General features: G+C 50.5%; 1 protein-coding gene across 1 annotated transcript in view; it reads right to left on the bottom strand.

Moving 5' to 3' along the window:
* Positions 1–9915, bottom strand: part of LOC138247098 (uncharacterized) — a 214803-nt gene extending 204888 nt beyond the window's left edge. The window contains exons 1-2 of the mRNA XM_069201841.1: positions 9595–9915; positions 8830–9163 (exon numbers count right to left, since the gene is read on the bottom strand). Of these exons, the coding sequence (XP_069057942.1) occupies positions 8830–9163; positions 9595–9915 (655 nt within the window). The remainder of the gene's footprint in view (positions 1–8829; positions 9164–9594) is intronic.
* Positions 9916–13395: the final 3480 nt, after the last annotated feature.

Genomic DNA, 13395 nt, shown 5'->3' with positions numbered 1-13395 from the left:
ATTATGTAGGTGACTACACTCTGGAAATGAGGTTCTCTGGGTGACTCTACTCTGAACATGATGTTCTCTGGGTGACTATACTCTGAACATGATGTTCTCTGGGTGACTATACTCTGGAAAGGATGTTCTCTAGGTGACTCTATTCTGGACATGATGTTCTCTGGGTGACTCCACTCTGGAAATTATGTTCTCTACGTGACTATACTCTGAACATGATGTTCTCTGGGTGACTCTACTCTGAACATGATGTTCTCTGGGTGACTATACTCTGGAAAGGATGTTCTCTAGGTGAATATACTCTGGACATGATGTTCTCTGGGTGACTCTACTCTGGAAATTATGTTCTCTACGTGACTATACTCTGGACATGATGTTCTCTGGGTGACGCTACTCTGGACATGATATTCTCTGGGTGACGCCACTCTGGACATGATGTTCTCTGGGTGACTCTACTCTGGAAATGATGTTCTCTGGGTGACTATACTCACAAGCGGTCCAGCGAGAGGACGGAATAGGCGCACAGTGAGCGCCCCCTTTGGAGTTTGTGTGACAATAAGGGGACACTCCCCCTCCTGGACACCTGGGGCTAGTTGCCTTCCGGTTTTGGGCCTACACAAGGTATTTCCTTGCTTAAGGTAGGCACCTTACGTTCATTGCACCTTCTTCCACCTACTCTAACATTGCATGGAGTATTTTCTTGTTCCCTCATATTATATGAGACATAGGGATCCTCGGCCCTGACGAATGCCCCGAGACCTTCCTTGTGTGAGAAAGTAGCCTCTTTCTCGCCTTGTTACCCCCACTTTTGGCCTATTTGTGAGTGTATGTCAGGGTGTTTTCACTGGCTCACTGGGATCCTGTTAGCCAGGGCCCAGTGCTCATAGTGAAAACCCTATGTTTTCAGTATGTTTGTTATGTGTCACTGGGACCCTGCTAGCCAGGGCCCCAGTGCTCATAAGTTTGTGACCTATATGTATGTGTTCCCTGTGTGATGCCTAACTGTCTCACTGAGGCTCTGCTAACCAGAACCTCAGTGGTTATGCTCTCTCATCTCTTTCCAAATTGTCACTAACAGGCTAGTGACCAATTTCACCAATTTACATTGGCATACTGGAACACCCATATAATTCCCTAGTATATGGTACTGAGGTACCCAGGGTATTGGGGTTCCAGGAGATCCCTATGGGCTGCAGCATTTCTTTTGCCACCCATAGGGAGCTCTGACAATTCTTACACAGGCCTGCCACTGCAGCCTGAGTGAAATAACATCCACGTTATTTCACAGCCATTTACCACTGCACTTAAGTAACTTATAAGTCACCTATATGTCTAACCTTTACCTGGTAAAGGTTGGGTGCTAAGTTACTTAGTGTGTGGTCACCCTGGCACTAGCCAAGATGCCCCCACATTGTTCAGGGCAAATTCCCCAGACTTTGTGAGTGCGGGGACACCATTACACGCGTGCACTACACATAGGTCACTACATATGTATAGCTTCACAATGGTAACTCCGAACATGGCCATGTAACATGTCTAAGATCATGGAATTGCCCCCCCAATGCCATCCTGATATTGGGGAGACAATCCCATGATTCCCCGGGTCTCTAGCACAGACCCGGGTACTGCCAAACTGCCTTTTCAGGGGTTTCACTGCAGCTGCTGCTGCTGCCAACCCCTCAGACAGGTTTCTGCCCTCCTGGGGTCCAGCCAGGCTTGGCCCAGGAAGGCAGAACAAAGGACTTCCTCAGAGAGAGGGTGTTACACCCTCTCCCTTTGGAAAAAGGTGTTAGGGCTGGGGAGGAGTAGCCTCCCCCAGCCTCTGGAAATGCTTTGATGGGCACAGATGGTGCCCATCTCTGCATAAGCCAGTCTACACCGGTTCAGGGATCCCCCAGCCCTGCTCTGGCGCGAAACTGGACAAAGGAAAGGGGAGTGACCACTCCCCTGACCTGCACCTCCCCTGGGAGGTGCCCAGAGCTCCTCCAGTGTGCTCCAGACCTCTGCCATCTTGGAAACAGAGGTGCTGCTGGCACACTGTACTGCTCTGAATGGCCAGGGCCAGCAGGTGACGTCAGCAACTCCTTCTGATAGGCTTCTCCAGGTGTTGCTAGCCTATCCTCTCTCCTAGGTAGCCAAACCTCCTTTTCTGGCTATTTAAGGTCTCTGCTTTGGGGAATTCTTTAGATAACGAATGCAAGAGCTCATCAGAGTTCCTCTGCATCTCTCTCTTCACCTTCTGCCAAGGAATCGACTGCTGACCGCGCTGGAAGCCTGCAAAACTGCAACAGAGTAGCAAAGACGACTACTGCGACCTTGTAACGCTGATCCTGCCACCTTCTCAACTGTTTTCCTGGTGGTGCATGCTGTTGGGGTAGTCTGCCTCCTCTCTGCAATAGAAGCTCCGAAGAAATCTCCCGTGGGTCGACGGAATCTTCCCCCTGCAACCGCAGGCACCAAAGAACTGCTTCACCGGTCCTCTGGGTCTCCTCTCAGCACGACGAGCGAGGTCCCTTGAACTCAGCAACTCTGTCCAAGTGACTCCCACAGTCCAGTGACTCTTCAGTCCAAGTTTGGTGGAGATAAGTCCTTGCCTCCCCACGCTAGACTGCATTGCTGGGAACTGCGTGTTTTGCAGCTGCTCCGGCTCCTGTGCACTCTTTCAGGATTTCCTTTGTGCACAGCCAAGCCTGGGTCCCCGGCACTCTAACCTGCAGTGCACGACCTCCTGAGTTGTCCTCCGGCATCGTGGGACCTTCCTTTGTGACTTCGGGTGAGCTCCAGTTCACTCCAATTCGTAGTGCCTGTTCCGGCACTTCGGCGGGTGCTGCTTGCTTCTGAGTGGGCTCCTTGTCTTGCTGGACGCCCCCTCTGTCTCCTCACGCAATTGGCGACATCCTGGTCCCTCCTGGGCCACAGCAGCATCCAAAAACCCTAACCGCGACCCTTGCAGCTAGCAAGGCTTGTTTGCAGTCTTTCTACATGAAAACACCTCTGCACGACTCTTCACGACGTGGGACATCCATCCTCCAAAGGGGAAGTTTCTAGCCCTTGTCGTTCTTGCAGAATCCACAGCTTCTACCATCCGGTGGCAGCTTCTTTGCACCCACAGCTGGCATTTCCTGGGCATCTGCCCACTCCCAAATTGATCGTGACTTTTGGACTTGGTCCCCTTGTTCCACTGGTACTCTCGTCTGGAAATCCATCGTTGTTGCATTGCTGGTGTTGGTCTTTCTTGCAGAATTCCCCTATCACGACTTCTGTGCTCTCTGGGGAACTTAGGTGCACTTGGCACCCACTTTTCAGGGTCTTGGGGTGGGCTATTTTTCTAACCCTCACTGTTTTCTTACAGTCCCAGCGACCCTCTACGAGCTCACATAGGTTTGGGGTCCATTCGTGGTTCGCATTCCACTTCTAGAGTATATGGTTTGTGTTGCCCCTATCCCTATGTGCTCCCATTGCATTCTATTGTGACTATACATTGTTTGCACTGTTTTCTATTGCTATTACTGCATATTTTGGTATTGTGTACATATATCTTGTGTATATTTGCTATCCTCATACTGAGGGTACTCACTGAGATACTTTGGCATATTGTCATAAAAATAAAGTACCTTTATTTTTAGTATATCTGTGTATTGTGTTTTCTTATGATATTGTGCAAGTGACACTAGTGGTACTGTAGGAGCTTCACTCGTCTCCTAGTTCAGCCTAAGATGCTCTGCTAAGCTACCATTTTCTATCAGCCTAAGCTGCTAGACACCCCTCTACACTAATAAGGGATAACTGGACCTGGTGCAAGGTGTAAGTACCCCTTGGTACCCACTACAAGCCAGGCCAGCCTCCTACACCTTGGCTCAACAGAGAGGGCAGAAACAGGTTGGCCATTGACTCTTAGATAGGCGACCCTGTGAGTCCTTGCTCTCACAGAGGTGTCCCCATTTTTGTTTTTAACCACACCAACAGTCTGCACCATCAAAGTGTACTTTCACATAGGTGACTGCTAGGTGTTTTTAAGTATACCCCTAGATTAGCTGGATCTCACATTTTTCCAGAACAGTGATAATTTACGCACTCCCTCCTGTTCCTTTAACAGTGAGGTTGAGTCCTCCCAGGTGGCATTGTCCTACCTGGGTGGGCTAGGTGGTCATATGATGAAGCATGACACTATATAGTGTGTGAGGCCACCCAGTCCGTAAAGGAAATTTTCCCTCCCCTCCTCCACCTCCAAACCTTGACTCTCCTCAGTATCCACCAGCATCAACTTACCTAAAATGGTCTAAGAGCTACTAGGAAACTTTCCACAGCTTAGAGATCCCTGTGAACCCTGTACTTTCTTGTGTGATTTTGACTATACTCTGGACACGATGTTCTCTGGGTGACTCTACTCTGGACATGATGTTCTCTGGGTGACTATACTCTGGAAATGATGTTCTCTGGGTGACTATATTCTGGAAATTATGTTCTCTGGGTGACTATACTCTGGACATGATGTTCTCTGGGTGACTATACTCTAGACATGATGTTCTCTGGGTGACTATACTCTGGAAATTATGTTCTCTGGGTGGCTATAATCTGGACATGATGTTCTCTGGGTGACGGTGAGTCTACTCTGGACATGATGTTCTTTGGGTGACTATACTCTGGAAATGATGTTCTCTAGGTTACTATTCTCTGGAAAGGATTTTCTCTGCTTTGATTTTCTAGTATTTACTTGAACATAGTATTAGTCGTGTAGGGGATATATGAATACAATATGTATGCCCTACAAGGACTTGCTGGCTCCACGCTCTGCAGGGAGGTCAAGACCATTATCAAATGAATTTTAATTTGATATTAATAGAAGCGGCTGAGGATGAGTACGTAATGTTTCTATTCTTTAGTGCTCCATTGTCTTACTTCCGGGTGAACATGGTACTCCTTCAGCAGGAGCTCAGTTATTTACCACAGAGGGAGTTTCAGCAGGGCAGCCCTTCATCCTTCAGCAGCAGAAAGGAGACATGTTTTTCTTTTTTTTTTTTTTTTTACGCATTGGCACTTCTCTTTATGGAGGTGGGACGGGTGTCGGAATAATGAGATTATCACTAGGAAATGAAAACTCGCTTGTCAGCAAATCTTGAAAAAGCTTAAACCAAGTTTCACTTCCAGTGCTAAGCGCTAGATCCCGAAGAAAAGACAAGCGTGGGCTTTTGGGAGCGCTCAGAAGTCGTCCATTGGTCACACTAGCTTTTTACGAGTACAATACAAGACTCAGCGCTCAATAATGATAAAATCTGACCCCATGTGGACAGGTAGAGGGCGAGTAACGTCAGAGCAAGCGCCAGAACGGTGTCTTGCACAGCCCGAGTCACTTCTAGGCACCTCTCCGGTGCTCTATGAAGCACTTTTTTTTAACACTTTTCACTTCTCTAGGCGCCCACATACAGAGCACAGTTCAGTTTCCCTTCGCATGCAGCCTAGGAAGACCCACCTTTAACCAGGAGCCCAGCAAAGACGCCGATAACGTACAGAGCGACCGCCATGGCCCGAGTCTAGCGCTGCGGAGCTCGCGTCCAGGCGCAGCGCTGCGCGTCTCACATCCGGGTGTGGAGGTGAAGGCACCTGCTGTGGGGTCTCAGAGTCTGAGGCTGCGCGCCCAGGGGCGGCTCCGGAGCTGCAGGGCTCAGGGGCGGGCTTCGGCCATGAGCTGTCTGGGTATTTATAGCTCATAACAGGCCCAGGGCTAGGAGGCGAAGCGAGGAAGCGCTAGGAATAGACGCGGGAGGGGAAGTGTTTGTTTCTGCGGCCCTGCGGGTGTGGCTGAAGGGCAGGGTGGTCTGTGGCCGCTGCCAAACGCCAGAGAGAGGCATTGCCATAATTCTATCCTTAAAGCAGCGACTGCTTTCACCCTCCTGCCCAAAGCTGCAAACTGCCCCCAGCTTTCGTCTACCTTGTGCGGCCTATGCAGACGGGCAATTATCACGCGCTCTCTGCATGCACGGCCAGTAACCTGCTCCTGCGGGCCACTGCACAGCACTTGCATCACGCGCTCTCTGCATGCACGGCCAGTAACCTGCTCCTGCGGGCCAGTGCACAGCACTTGCATCACGCGCTCTCTGCATGCACGGCCAGTAACCTGCTCCTGCGGGCCACTGCACAGCACTTGCATCACGCGCTCTCTGCATGCACGGCCAGTAACCTGCTCCTGCGGGCCACTGCACAGCACTTGCATCACGCGCTCTCTGCATGCACGGCCAGTAACCTGCTCCTGCGGGCCAGTGCACAGCACTTGCATCACGCGCTCTCTGCATGCACGGCCAGTAACCTGCTCCTGCGGGCCACTGCACAGCACTTGCATCACGCGCTCTCTGCATGCACGGCCAGCAGTGGCGGCTGGTGATATTTGAAAATGGTGGGGCGTAAAAGTTGGGCTTAAGTGTTATGTCGCAAGCATGCTAAGTGCACAAGCCCAACCAACAGGAAGGGTGTTTGTGGAGTTTTATCCCAGGGAAACTTTTGAAGAAAACAGTGGCAAATAGTACATTTTTATGCAATTTTTAGAAAGGAACAGCAACCGCATTCTTCTGCATCTCCTATGCTTTCTGGTCCTGGGTTGTAGGGCCACCAGGAGTCCACTTCTCGGATTTGGCTCTCAGTGTTTCTGTTTTTCTGAGGGGTGAGGGGTTCTCTTCAATCCTTCTCCATGCTTCTTCTGGATAATCAAAGAAAAACATTTTCCTTTTAAATCCTGGGTACAGGAGCGTGCACTTAATCTGCATTGTTCACCACAGCGAATGTCTGGGAAGATCATTACTTTGTTGTCCAGTAGCACGATTCACTTTGGTCCTGTAGCACCCTCTGCTGGCCACCAAGAGGATGGTGTTCCTGTTTGAGGAGCCTAAAGATGATTGGTCTAGGTGGAGCACCTGGAGGACTTGACGCGAGGGACTTATGTGCCAACTGAATAACAAAGCAGGAAGTGGAGTATATAATCCAGGATCCAAGAGCAGAACCATCAGGTGAAGAATTGTTCCAGGTGAGTCCCTTGTTCGGCCAAAATCTACCCCCCAGGGATGGTCTATCATCCGAGAACTGTTTGGAACATTGCTCTCCCAGATATTTTCCTGTGATTTTAACACAGGGCCCCTGAAATAATTTTATAGGGGATCTCTACTTCATTTTAACTGTCAGATTTAGCACTCTACCCTTCTCAGTTGACAATCCATCTTTACACATCATTAGGAGGTTCCTAAGTACGACTGAACCTAGGCGGGGCAGAATCAAAAAGATTTCCAGCAAAATGCCCCATTTAGGGGGCCCGTTGGGCGGTGCAGCGTCACCCCAATAAGGCGGTAAGCCAGCTGATCAAGCATGCCACCCTAGGGTGGGTGAGGGCTCTTGCTCTGTAAAGTGAACACTTTCCTCCACCATCTCTGTCGTGGACACCTAGTCAGGGTCCACGACAGAGTAAAGGAACTGGACACTTTGACATGGTTAGATAAGGGGAGTGTGTGTGCTGAACCTCAAATTACCCCCGTACCTACACTAATTATAGTGATACCTCTAGTCCAATTAGGCTGATATACTCCAGCAATGTACAGTGTTCCTTGTCGAAATTCTCACTCCAGCACTGATGAATAAATACTGTCCCTTCACTGCAATGCAGAATGCATGACAAAGAACTGGGCTCCCTTCCTGGCTTCCTAACCTGGGCAAACTATGAGGCTGCATCTATGCGAGTCATTTTCCCTTTAACAGTGTTTCCGGTGCTTAATTTGTGATTGTTGTTTCCGGTGCTGAGCATGGGCACTTATTTTTGAGGGCCGACGCTTAGTCTTCAGCCTCAAGCATTTGCTGCGAGCAAAAGAAACATATGGGAGAGACGGAGGAAGAGAAAAACGAAAAAAGCGTCACATATAGAGAAAGCGGAAAGCTGCTGGAGTGATCTGCAAGAGCAACGAGTTGGCTGTAAATGGATTGAAGAGGCCTGAGATGGCTTGGGTATTGCACTGCCTCAGTATTCCGTGCTCGCACATTTAAATGCAGCAGCCGCAGGTTTAAGAGAAGGTCTTTGGGCACCGTCGTGTTTTTATTTACAAATTAAGCACTGGGAGTTTCATTTTCCTCAAGTGCAAATCGCGAGATCATCTAGAAGTCACTTGGTTCATGACTGTTAAGTGTACACACAAAATGTTCATTTATGGCTTAATAGCCTATATTTTTTGCAGCATGTAGGATAAGATCAGGGACTAAAATAAAATGCAATTATATTCGTTCATTCATGGAAACCTCTTGGCATTCTTTCTGGCATCCAAAGTTGATTCAGGATCTGGAGCATACATTTTATCAGGGTTTTTAAGTGGACCGGGTCCTGCCGGTGCTCAGCATTGGCAGTTTTAAAAAAGGGGGCACAGAAACGGATTACTGTGGGGTCTGTTTTTATGCTCTATCTTTTTATTCCCCGGGGACACCAGATGGTGGGCAGACCTAGCAAACGTGTCTCGTGCTGTAGGAGCCACACTTAGTAACACTCCTGTCAGTGTCATCTCCGTCACCAAAAGGACACACCAAGTGTACCTGGAAGAGGGGTGCCCAGGTAGTTGGTTTAAAGGCATCCTGTGCCCCCTTTCTCTGTTCGATTGAAACATCGTTCAGCGCACTGTAACCGAATGTACAAAAAAGTGAGTTGCAAATTGAGACATGTACTTTTTAACTTTCTATTTGGATAGTCATATTTTGTGTGGCATCCGGTGCTTGCTTCACAACATTGACTTTGGCTGGCACGGCTTTTACCCACACTGTCCCCATGAGGGCTGCGGCGCCGCCACCCCTGACCCACCGCCCAGGGCTCACCTTTCGACAGGTTCAGCAGCTGCAGCTCGAAGTCGATGTTATTCTTCTTGGCGAAGCGGAAGGCCGGGGGCAGGCAGGTGCCATCCTCATCCGTCCTCTGGGGGCGAGAGCAGAAAGGCGAGGGTGGCAGCGGTGCCGGCCCGGAGCACGGCCACGAGGCACCTGGAAGCCGTGCTGCTGCTGGTGCGGGCTGCTCAGGAGCAGGAGGCGCTGGAAGCAAACACCTCGTGTTTGCTGACAGTGCATAAACTGCGCAGTGCGCAGACTCGATTTTGAGCTTGCCGCTGCCTTCCTGCCTGAAGCCCCACCCACCATTTCCCAACTTGTCACAGGGCTACACCCATCCTCCGTGACAAATTGGGAAAGGGTGGGGTGACCATCCTCCACTACCCTGACTGACGTGAAGACCCTAGCGCTACAGGGCTTCAACCTGAAGCGCCCGGGGCTAAGTTTATCTACACGTCATTAGGGGGTGGAGACTGGTCCTCTGAGCTATGTCTGTGCCGAGCTGATGACCTCACAGGCCTCAGGCTGTGAGCTTATCAGCCCGGCAAACATAGACTCAGTCAGGGGAGGGCCTGGCCTGATCCTGCCAGTCTAATCTCACGTGACCCAGCCCCAAGCAAGAAAGAGGTGTGTGCATTTCTTTTAGGGAGGGACTGGGAGTTAGGGAAGTTTGTTTTCACCTTTTTTTTGTTGTTGTTATGTTTACAAGGGCGGAGCCCCGACGCCCTCGTGCAGAAACCGCCACTGACTGCCAGTAACCTGCTCCTCTAGGTAAGCATCATGCTCTCTCTGTATGCACTGACAGTGACCTGCTCCTGCAGGCCAGTGCACTGCATCACGCTCTCTCTGTATGTACTGCAAGTAACCTGCTCCTACAGAACAGTGCACAGAACTTGCATCACGCTCTCTCTGCATGCACTGACAGTAACCTGCTCCTGCAGGCCAGTGCACAGCACTTGCATCACGCTCTTTCAGTAGGCACTGACAGTAACCTGCTCCTGGAGGCCAATGCGCAGCGCTTGCATCATACTCTTTGTATGCACTGCCAGTAAACTGCTCCTGCAGGCCAGTGCACTGCATCACGCTCTATCTGTATGCACTGCCAGTAACGTGCTCCTGCAGAAAGCATCACACTGTTTCTGTATGCACTGCCAGTAACCTGCTCCCGCAGGCCAGTGCACAGCACTTGCATTGCTCTCTGTATGCACTGGCAGAAACCTACTCCTGCAGGCAAGCATCATGCTCTCTTTGTATGCACTGAAATGACCTGCTCCTGCAGGCAAGCATCACACGCTCTCTGTGTGCACTGCCAATAATCTGCTCCTGCAGGCCAGTGCACAGCACTTGCATCACACGCTCTCTGTTTGCACTGCCAATAACCTGCTACTGCAGGCCAGTGCTCAGCTGTTGCATCACACGCTCTCTGTATGCACTGCCAGTAACCTGCTCCTGTAGGCTGATGTACAGCACTTGCATCTCACGCTCTCTGTATGCACTGCCAGTAACCTGCTTCTGCAGGCCAGTGCACAGCACTTGCATCACAAGCTCTCTGTATGCACTGCCGGTAACCTGCTCCTGCAGGTAGGCCACAACACTTGCATCATGCTCTATGCACTGCCAGTAACCTGCTCCTACAGGCAAGCATCATGCTCTCTTTGTATGCACTGAAATGACCTGCTCCTGCAGGCAAGCATCACACACTCTCTGTGTGCACTAATAACCTGCTCCTGCAGGCCAGTGCACAGCACTTGTATCACACGCTCTCTGTATGCACTGCCAGCAACCTGCTCCTGCAGGCCAGTGCACAGCACTTGCATCATGCTCTCTCTGTATGCACTGCCAGTAACCTGCTCCTCCAACCCACTTCACAGCACTTGCATCATGCGCTCTCTGTATGCACTGCCTGTAACCTGCTCCTGCAAGCAGTACACAACACTTGCATCACACTCTATGCACTGCCAGTAACCTGCTCCTGCAGGCAAGTGCACAACACTTGGATCATGCGCTCTCTGCATGCACTACCAGTAACCTGCTCCTGCAGGCAAGCATCATGCTTTCTCTGTATGCCTTGACAGTGACCTGCTCCTGCAGAGCAGTGCACTGCATCACGCTCTCTCTGTATGCACTGCCAGTAACTTGCTCCTGCAGGCCAGTGCACAGCACTTGCATCACACTCTCTCTGTATGCACTGCCAGTAACCAGCTCCTGCAGGGCAGTCCACAGCACTTGCATCATGCACTCTCTGCATGCTCTGCCAGTAACCTGCTCCTGCAGGCAAGCATCATGCTTTCTCTGTATGCCATGACAGTGATCTGCTCCTGCAGGTCAGTGCACAGCACTTGCATCATGCTGTATGCACTGCCAGTAACCTACTGGCAGGCTCCTGCAGGCCAGTGCACAACATTTGCATCACACGCTCTCTGTATGCACTGCCAGTAACCTGCTCCTGCAGGCCAGTGCACTGCACTTGCATCACGTGCTCTCTATGTGCACTGCCAGTAATCTGCTCCTGCAGGCCAGTGCACAACACTTGCATCACACTTTCTCTGTATGCACTGCCGGTAACCTGCTCCTGCAGGCCAGTGCACGGCACTTGCATCACAAGCTATGTATGTGAACTGCCAGTAACCTGCTCCTGCAGGCAGTGCACAACACTTGCATCACGCTTTATGCACTGCCAGTAACCAGCTCCTGCAGGCCAGTGCACAGCGCTTGCATCACATGCTCTCTGTATGCACTGCCAGTGGTTGTATGATGGGACCATGCATGTATTGATAACGCCGTCGGAACCACGGCCCCATTGTTTCCACACATGCCTTTACCACAAATGTTGTTGTAAAAGCATGTCCAGTAAAGGCATGTGTGGAAACGGCATGCAGGGTTCTTTCATGCAACCCGCCCTGAGGCACAAAAATACCCCCACCCCTAATACCTAAACTACTCTCTCTGCTCTCACCCACCCGAGCCCTAAAAAAAGAATACTATCCCAACTCCCCCATCCCACTCGTAAAAACTAAAATACCCCGATCCCCCACCTGCCTTGAACCCTAAAAAAAACTATCTGCCCCCAAAACTAAACCATCCCGACCCCCCACCACCCTAAAAAAAACTACCCTGACCCCCTCATCCCTGCCCCTTCAAACTAAACTACCCCGACACCCCCCACCCGCCCTGAGACCGAAAACCCCCAATAAGTAAACTACCTCAATGCCCCCACCCACCCTAGGCCCTAAAAAATACTAGCCCAACCCACCACCCCTGCCTCTAAACACTAAATTACCCCAATCCCTCCACCCACCCTGAGCCCTAAAAAAACTACCCCAACCCCCACCCCTAAAAACTAAAGTACCCTGACACCCCTCACCCACCCTAAGCCTTAAATCCACCCCACCACTAAAAACTACCTGCCAACCCTGCCTCAAGCCCACTTACCTCACTGCATCCTCTCCCGATCCTACTTCCTCTTCTCTCCTCCCTCCTCCCGCCTTTCCCCCACCCCCACCCTAAGCCCTAAATAAAAAAATACCCAAACCCCCGCCCCCCCAAAAAAAACAAAATACCATAACTCGCACCCTGCCCCTTCAAAAAAAATAATAGCCCAATCCCCCACCCACCCCAATCCCTTAATCCACCACCACCCCAGCCCCACTTACCTCACCGCGTCAACCACACCCTCTCCCGAACAACGCATGGCTTTTTCTGTGCCTTAACCATTCATATGCATAGTTTAGCACATGCGTGATTAAGTCACAGAAAAAGCCATGGGTTGTTCCGGCAAGCGTGGTTACGCTTGCGTGGGAAACGTCCGCATTGTTAAGGACGTATGCTTAAGGATGTTTCCCCCCTCCAGTAACCTACTCCTGCAGGCCAGTGCACAGCACTTGCATCACACTCTCTTTGTATGCATTGCCAGTAACCTGCTCCTGCAGGCCAGTGCACAGCACTTGCATCACGCTCTCTCTGCCTGCCATAGTGCTTTCTCCAGTCTCCTGACCGGTACGGAAAAAAAATGTACATTTGAGTATCTAATATCTGATCCCGCAGCAGCAGACTTGAAAATTCCATACATACCAGTAACCCGATTCAGGCCCCAACGGACGTCAATGGGGCAAATACATTCTCCCACTCACTTTTTTTAAATCTCCTACTTTCCCTCTTATAAAATGTTGGCATCTATGCACCTGCTAATTGCCCTGTGTAGGAAAGTACCATCTTGCCTGTCATGTTACCCCCATTTTTACTGTATGTATGTTTGTTCTTGCCTGTGTCACTGGGAGCCTGCTAGCCAGGACCCCAGTGCTTATAAAGTATGCCCTGTATGTGTTCCCTGTGTGGTGCCTAACTGTATCACCGAGGCTCTGCTAATCAGAACCTCAATGTTTATGCTCTCTCTGCTTTTAAAATTGTCACTGCAGGCTAGTGACTAATTTTACCAATTCTGATTGGCACACTGGAACACCCTTATAATTCCCTAGTATATGGTACCTAGGTACCCAGGGTATTGGGGTTCCAGGAGATCCATATGGCTGCAGCATTTCTTTTGCCACCCATAGGGAGCTC

The sequence above is a fragment of the Pleurodeles waltl genome, chromosome 7, assembly GCF_031143425.1.
Source record: "Pleurodeles waltl isolate 20211129_DDA chromosome 7, aPleWal1.hap1.20221129, whole genome shotgun sequence".
Classification (NCBI taxonomy): Eukaryota; Metazoa; Chordata; class Amphibia; order Caudata; family Salamandridae; genus Pleurodeles; species Pleurodeles waltl.
This window is presented reverse-complemented; position numbering and strand designations above follow the sequence as displayed.